Source organism: Babylonia areolata, chromosome 26 (assembly GCF_041734735.1).
Source record: "Babylonia areolata isolate BAREFJ2019XMU chromosome 26, ASM4173473v1, whole genome shotgun sequence".
NCBI lineage: Eukaryota > Metazoa > Mollusca > Gastropoda > Neogastropoda > Buccinidae > Babylonia > Babylonia areolata.
The window spans coordinates 34,240,761-34,249,491 of NC_134901.1; the positions used below are offsets into that span (position 1 = coordinate 34,240,761).

The 8,731-nt window shown below is 44.3% G+C and overlaps 1 protein-coding gene across 2 annotated transcripts in view; it reads right to left on the reverse strand.

Moving 5' to 3' along the window:
• Window positions 1–7,552, reverse strand: part of LOC143300439 (ras-related protein Rab-43-like) — a 15,062-nt gene extending 7,510 nt beyond the window's left edge. The window contains exons 1-2 of one of the 2 annotated variants that reach the window (XM_076614099.1): window positions 7,278–7,552; window positions 4,140–4,483 (exon numbers count right to left, since the gene is read on the reverse strand). In XM_076614099.1, the coding sequence (XP_076470214.1) occupies window positions 4,140–4,391 (252 nt within the window). In that variant the 5' untranslated portion in view covers window positions 4,392–4,483; window positions 7,278–7,552. Of the gene's footprint in view, window positions 1–4,139; window positions 4,487–7,277 lie in introns of both variants that reach the window. The other variant, XM_076614098.1, reaches the window with a different exon arrangement.
• Between the last annotated feature and the right edge of the window lie 1,179 nt (window positions 7,553–8,731).

Below are 8,731 nucleotides of genomic sequence, written 5' to 3' on the forward strand. Positions count from 1 at the left end.
CACACACGCACACACTCACAAACACACACACACACCAATCACACGCATATATAACACATATATGTATGCAAAGGTATTGACCTACATTCATGCACGCACACGTGCACAGTGCACATAATCATACACACGTGCATACCGATTGTGCGCACGTCAGCGGCATGCATTTACACTGTGCACGCGCGCGCTCGATCACACGCACGCACCCACGCACACACAAACCCCACATATGCCCACACTCTTGAGTATTTGATCAACACGCGCGCGCATCCATACAAACGTATACAGACAGTTCTTAGGGAAAGAAAACCAGACAGACTTTCAGACAGAACTGTACGAGTAATGAGAGATCAGTCAAGCCAGACATACAGACAGAGAGGGACAGACAGACACAGGTCACTAGGGGTCAATAATACAGTTTTGAAACTTCATATATTTCATTTCATTTTGTTTTCTGTTTGTTTTGTCTTGTTTTATTTTGTTTTTAATATGTAGTGAAAACATAGGCCTATTCAATTTTGTACCCATATTGGGTTCTCGATAATGGTAAAGAATATCTCTCTCTCTCTCTCTCTCTCTCTCTCTCAAACACACACACACACACACACACACACGCACACACACAAAGCCCCCTCTATCCGACCTCCCACCCACCCACCCCCCACCCGCACAAGTGCACGAAGCGCGCGCGCAAGAAAAAAACAACCAACTCTGGGTCACAAGACTTTCCCTACAACCGTGTCTACAGAACGAGGGAAGAAGAAGAAGAAGAAGAAACAAAAAAAGAACGAAGCCAACAATCTGTTGCTAATGTACATCACACGACACTGAACGTGAGCGTGCAGCTGAAGGGGCAATCACAAACTCACCATATCTGCGGGGCAGGCAGACTTTAACCCTTTCACTCCGCCAACTATATCATTAAAACGCAACACCTCTCTTTAACCGCTTGTAACTTCATCCATTCTAAAGCTGTTCTCTTGCTACATTGTAAGAGGAAAACGAACGAAGATTGAAATCAAAAGCCGATGTTTTTTGTTGTTTTTCTCCTCATTCTTTCACATTTTTGAGCAATTATACAGCAGCCTCCACAGGATTGCTGGCTAAACTAAATGTGACACTGGCGCGGAGCCAAGCTGTAGTGTTATTGTGACACTGGCGTCATAAGGGTTAAAAAATAAAATAAAAATAAAAAAGAACAAAAAGTGAAGGAGAAAGAACAAAAACGTCTTATGAAGACAGGCGTGCCACAACATAATGTTCTATCATTTCTAACAAGGATATGGTGAGAATGAATCTGTTTTCAAAGCACAGAAATACACGTCCATGCTTGAGCATCAAGAAGTTTATACAATTATGTAAGCTTGCACGTACACGGGAGCAGAGATTCGCGGGCGTAGGTGTTCACGCGCGCGCGCGCGCGCACACACACACACACACATATATATATATATATTTATATACACACACGCGCGCAAGCGCTTGCACACACACGCGCGTGTAGGCGCACGCACACACATACAGACACATGCTCGCGCGCGCACACACATACGCAGTCATACGTACATATGCACAAACTAACACACACACACACACACACACACACACACACACACACACACACACACACAGTTGTCACTTCTGGCAAATATAGCAAGCGGAAAATACAGTGACACAAGGTAACTTGATAACCATTGAATTTCTTCCTCTTTACAGATAACGACGGTCGTCCTACCAGCCGACAGCGACGGACAACAGTGGCAAAACTAATAAACCAGTTGAAGGGCTTCTATCATGAAATGCACAATAATAAATACAGCAATGTGCAGAAAGTTATAGTTTTCGAACATAACCCAGAATTTATCAGTTTTGTAGAAACCAAATGGCATGATATCATTATAATATTATAATATTACTATAGCCTTATTGTGGGCAGTGGGCATGCCCTTTGGACACACACGGGTAGAGAGAAGTCCCCGCCCTCCACGAATCTTAAAAATGCCTGTGTTAGTGTAAGCACTATGAAATAACGTGGAGTGATGGCCTAGATGTAACGCGTCCGCATAGGAAGCGAGAGAATCTGAGCGCGCTGGTTCGAATCACGGCTCAGTCGCTGATATATTCTCCCCCTCCACTAGACCTTGAGTGGTGATCTGGACGCAAGTCATTCGGATGAGACGATAAACCTAGGTCCCGTGTGTAGCATGCACTTAGCGCACGTAAAAGAACCCACGGCAACAAAAGGGTTGTTCCTGGCAAAATTCTGTAGAAAAATCCACTTCGATAAGAAAAACAAATAAAAGTGCACGCTGGAAAAAATACAAAGAAATGGGTGGCGCTGTAGTGTAGCGATGCGCTCTCCCTGGGGAGAGCAGCCCGAATTTCACACAGAGAAATCGGTTGTGATTAAAAAATAATAATAAAAAAATACAATACAAAATACAATACAAATACTTGCTCTAGAAAGCGGGACTTGCTCAAAGGGTTTTATCTCACCAAACAAGCAGCTGGATTGCTGCCAGACGTTAACACTGAGGCGACATGATCGTGAATAGCACACCGATGTCAGTTTGACACTTGGGTAATAACTCCCGTCATGCCATACGTAGCATAACTGTGGATGGTTCCCAGTACACATAAAAATATAATACAGCTATATTTTCACTACTTGAAGTCTTTCCTGAAAATGTTCAATACCAAGTACACGTTGCCTTACAGATACAGTCAAATCAAAACAATACATTTTCAATTTGGCTTACTTTGTGAAACAGACTGATTTGGGTTTGTTTGTTTTTTAGCATAAAAAGTAACCGCCAGGTCATCTCATTTTGGGGATACATCTAATGGAATCAGCTGATAAAGTTCTTAATATGTTACACACAATATCATCATGAAATGATTGTGGCTTTCTCTTGTTAAAATCTCCTCTATGCTCACTAAGTTTCGAACCAAAGACGGACTATTTGCTCTTTTCTCTCCTCTTCCGCGCAGTTCCAGCGGCATTACACTCATGCCCTCATCCCCAGTCCCCCATATACAGCCACACCCCAGCTCCCTCTGTCGCGCTTTTAGCTCTGAAGAAGCACTGGAAGCTATACTCCGGATGGGTCGACAGGAGGCCACGCACCTGAGGAGGCCCTGCACTGCTGCTGCTGAGTCACCTCGCGGGTGTTCAGTATGCAGAGACTGTTCTGGTTCAACATACACACGACACTAACTACTGGTCTTTTGTCGTAAAATCTGACAGGATGAGCGTTCCCCTGGATCCCTGGAGTGGGTACCTCCACCACGTCCTTCCACTGCCACGAACCCACTGCGGCCAGGAGGTCCATGCTGATGATGATGATGATGATGATTATCATTATTCTTACTATTCTTATTATTCTTCCTATAATCATTATTGCCTTTGTTGTGATTCTTTTTCTGGCTTTATTTTCTTTTTATTGTTGTTGTCAGGTTTCATCAAAAACGCCTACAACGATGATTGATTGGAATGTAATAGATACAAGCTGATTTCAGATTATTATTTGTTGTTATGTGGTGTCATTTTGTTGCTCATAATCTATGAAAGGTTATACAACACCCATGAGCAACAAAATTAGTACACTTAACCATTCTCCGAAGACATGTAACCAGACTTGAGCTATTGGCTGGTAAAGATTCTCTGATTCCGGGTGAAACATGGTGTAGAAGTTCATTTGACTCAGAATCAAAGACGTTTCACAGCCTGTTTAACCCAAGAATTTCCTGTATCAGTGTTCCCGATGAAGGTGTAAAGTACGGGAAAGACCACCGAAATACAGAAGTGGGTTGAAACATTTTGATTCTGAGTCAAGAAAACTTCTACTTTCAAGACGTGAGTTACTGACGCGAAAACGAATCCAGTTGAGTAGAAACCTTCTGATTGTGAGTCAAGAAAACTTCTACGTCTCAGATTTGCGTTACTGACGGCCAAAATTATACAAGAGAATAGAAACGTTTTGAGTCAAGAAAACTTCTTGACTAGACTGTTGTACAGACTTGGGCTGCTTGACGCCCAAGTTAAACAAACGATTTCATACGTTTTTGATTCAGAGTGAAGAAATCTACCGTACAGGCCTGAACTACTGACGGCCCAACTTGACCAGCAGCAGTGTACACACCGTGACGTGTCCGAAGCGCGTGGAGAAGGTGCGCGAGCAGGTGTCCACCAGAATGGTGGAGGCCGAGGAGGTGGAGGCCTCAGCTAGGACCTCGTCCTGAAGGCGGACCCTGGAGAAGAAGGCGGTCTTGCCCACGCCCACCTCCCCCGTCAGGATGACCTTGAAGTGCGGGGTCCCGTGGGCAGAAGAACAGCACGTGTGGTGGGACTTGTGTGAGTGAGAGCTCTGCCAGGAGGAGTCACTCAGGGCCATACCTGGCCACCTGCCTTGTTTTGTCCTGTGTGGAGGCGAAGGGAGTGGGTGGAGGGCAGTTCTCTGACCGCTTAGTAGTCCTTCATGGTCAGCTGCTGCACACGGACAAACACGTGGGTCACTTTGACGTGCCGCCGGTCGCCAAGACCGCATCTTGAGGGTCCTCTGTACAGTTCAGTTCAGCTTGAGACAATCTGCACTGTTTTTGATATCACAGTGTAATTTGTTATTTAATAGCATATAAATTGCGAACACACACGCCACGCATAGACATCAAGTACTGTTTGTCAAAGAGAAAACATAAATAAGAATAATAAGAAAAAAACACTGTCACTCCTTTACTTTCTCTCTTTAAAAGAGAGAGAGGGAGGGAGGGAGGGAAAGAGAGGGAAGGAGAAAGGGAGAGAGAGAGGGAGGGAGAGAGGGAGAGGGAAAGAGAGAGGGAGAGAGGGGGGAGAGAGAGAGGGGAGAGAGAGAGGGAGACAGAGAGAGAGGGGGGGAAAGAGAAGGAGAGAGAGGGAGAGAGAGGGGGGAGAGAGAGAGGGGGGGAGAGAGGGAGAGAGAAAGAGGGGGGAAAGATAGAGGGAGAGAGAGAGAAGGAGAGAGAGGGAGAGAGAGAGGGAGAGAGGGGGGGGAGAGATGGAGAGAGAGAGGGGGGGAGAGAGAGAGAACGAACGAACGAACGAAATTTTATTTCATGAGGTTAATAGAATAAGCATTGTTGCTTTTTTTTCTTTTTTTTTTTTTTACATCCGGCCCTCTGGGCAAAGTTGACAAAAAAAGAAGAAAAAAGGGTGGTGGTTGGGTGAGGGTAAGAAAAAAATGAATGCACAAAAGCAAATTCTTCAAACACACACACACACACACACACAGAAAAAAAAGTAAGCATGCATCACATAATTATATACATCAATAATCATATGCATAGTACATGTACAAATGATACAGTAATGGACGATAGAGAAAGCAAGAATGAAGAGGGGAAAGTAAAAAACAAAAAAAACAACAAAAAACAAAAAAAACACAACAAAAAAACAACAACAGGAGAACAAAATAAGAAAGAAGGAAAGAAAGAAGAAAAAAGTCTTGGTGGAGAAATAGAGAGACAGGTGGACAAACAGATGTAGAGACAGACAGACAGGCGTAAACGCAAAAATCATTAATAATCAATTTGAAATTGTGGCGATAATATTATCATAACAATGTGAGGCACGTTTACAGGTTTTTCATGAGATATGCACGATATGTTCTACTAAGTATAGAGATGCTTTTCACTGTGTTCACTTTTTTACATGATAACATTCAGTCATTCCATAAGCAACCCCCTGAGGAAGAAAGACTAGACTTGAATAGATCAATCCTTGGAAGCGGTACAGAAATTTTGTGCTCATTTCGGTGAGTGTTAATAACAAATCTATTTTGAAGAGAAGGGGGATAAAAACCAGACATAATTTCAAACATAAATAACGCCTGATCATATTTTAGTTAGTTGCTGGTGGAAGAATCTCCATAGCTCTGTAATCAGAAGGATTTAGTGATGAGGATTTTAGAAGAACTAATTTTACTGCTCGCCTATGTAGACTCAAAAGAGGTTTTAGAGTAATTTCACTAGCTGAATTCCATAATGCTGATGCGTAATTAATGTGGGATTCGACTGACATAAGCATTAAAAAAAATAACTTGCGACAAGAGAGAAAGAGATGTGACTGTTCCTGGTTGGTTTTTTTTTTAATTCTTTTTTCATCAGCACTCTATGTTATAAGTGTATTCACAAATCTGCCCCTTCCTATCTCTGCGGCTGCCTTCACCTCTACACTCCATCTCGCTCTCTACGGTCGGCTTCGGATCCACTCTGTTTACGCATACCCAGATTCAAACACTCCACTGTTGGACGCCGTTCTTTCTCTGTCTCTGGACCTTGTATTTGGAAGTGAACTTCTTTCGCTTCGTCAGGTCTCCGCACTCTGCTCTTTCAAGTCTGGCCCGTTAAAAACCCACCTCTTCACAAGATTGCCTCCCTCCCCTACCTCTTCCTTGTCTTCAGTTTCTTCAGTTTTAGAGTTACGCATGCGACTGGAGTGAAAAAAGCGCTTTGATTTGTCTCTGCACAAGATTCAGCGCTATATAAATACTATTATTATTATTATTATTATTTTGTGTCGGTGTTATCCTTGTGTGAACGTGTTCGCGTGAATGCAGTACTGGCCTACATGTGCGCTCACGCGTGCGTGTATTGGCGAAACATAATACTTACCCTACGGGATGACACAATGTTATTATATCAGTCCAACTCCACCAACCCTCCCTTCCCGACTGTATCAGTTGTGGCCCAAGGTGTGTGTGCCAGTGTGTGTGTGTGTGTGTGTGTGTGCCAGTGTGATTTTGTATGTGCGTGCATCAGTGTCTGAAGGACACGGTGTACGCACGCAAAATCGGCGTGTGTGTGTGTGTGTGTGTGTGTGTGTGTGTGTGTGTGTGTGTGCGCGCGCGCGCGTGCGTGCGTGCGTGTGTGTGTGTGTGTGTGTGTGCGTGTGTTTGTGTGTGCCTGGCGATGCGTGTGCGGCGTGTGTTTAGGCGCGAGTATATGACAGACAGGCAGAGAGGGAGAAAATGAAAAGGAGAGATTGTCAGTGTGTGTGTGCATCTGTTCTTACGACCACGTGGGGTGTATGCACGTGCTATAGTAATTTCCAGACAGACACAGAGGTAATATCCAGTTCTAATGAGAACATTGCAAAATCACACAGAACACAGGAGTCGGAATCCATGACGAAACAATGACATACATGTCCGAGTCTAGTAAAAGATTCCACTCCTTCATCAACAGCCTAAACCCGCAAGCCATTTACATATAACTAAGCTGCTCATTAACACACACGTACTTACCGTTTGAAATCAGCAACTTCTTCGAGAATTCTGTTGCTCTGCCCAACCTCCAACTTTCAGTCGTCTCGGGCGAAATTGAAGTCGGGTCTCAAAGTCTTTCCTCAGTCCGTTCCTCAGTCCACTCCACCATTTTGTGACACGGCGGTGACGAACTGTTCGGGAAGAAGTGGAACAAAGCCACTGACACCGTCTGAATTAATTCATTGCAACGCTTCGAGAACATCACGTGAAGAAAAGAAAGGAAAACAATAACGCGTTTGTTGCCAACAAGGCGCAGCCGGCACACAGCGGCCTGTGAAAGGCATGTGGGAAAGACAGAAAAACTGCTGGTATCCTGATGAGGTATGAGGAGAGTTTTTAAACCAGCCTCAGGCACCATTCTGTGCGTCCTCAATAAATGTCGCGTAAGAAATGTTCAGTTGTTGTTTTGGGCGTGGGGGAGGGGAGGGGGGTGGGGTGTCTTTGTTTTTTGTTTTTTTTTTTGTGTGTGTGTGTGTTGTCAGTGTTATTGTTTTCCAGTGTAATAAGTCTCTTTATAGATCGATCAGTTATTTTAAGATGGAGATCAATCATTGATTTATAGCTGATCACATGACTGAATTGCAATTAACACTGATTTGAGTGAAACACTAAGCGAGGCCAGATGGTCAGGTCTAAGAAAAATGCAACGACACATGCTCACTAGGGCAGTTATGCCTGTACCAACAAGTATCCCAACTGGTCTTTAGTATCGCATTGTTTCCTATTGTATCGTATCAAATCGCCGGCTGTCGTGTTGTAGGACTTTTGTCACAACACATTTCACTATTTGAAATTCGGGCTGCTCTCCCCGGGGAGAGCGCATTAGAGCGTGTAGTGCCACTTTTTTTGTCTTTTCCATCTGCAAATGTATTCGTTTTACTGACTGCCTCACTGGGTTCTTTTACGTGCCGCGGCTAGGCGGGTGCATCAGTGCTGCACACAGGTCCTCAGTTTATCGTCCCATCCAAATGACTCGCACCTAAACCACCAATCAATGTCTAGTGGAGCGGGGAGCACAAATCCACGTCTGTTTATGGGGCTTGAACCCTCGACCGGACACTCGTTAGTCGTATGCAGTACCACTACTGAGGCCACCGCTCAACTCGACAAATACCAGAACCAGGTGTATGGTTTGTAGCTGACAGCCACAAAGGACCGAGTGTTTTCTACAGTAGAATCTATGAAGCGCGCGCGCGCGCGCGCGCACCCGCACACACACACACACACACACACACACGCACACACATATGCATACATGTTCTCACACACGCACCCACCTTCCCGTTCCCAAACACATGCAAAGAAAATTGTGCAACAAAGTTTGTTCTTGCCTGTGATCGACAGACTCATGATTCACTTTTCTTGGTTTAAACAGGTTTTTGTTAATTAAGGGATTTTCAGATGCATGTGTATCTATAATAGTCTTGCAGCCA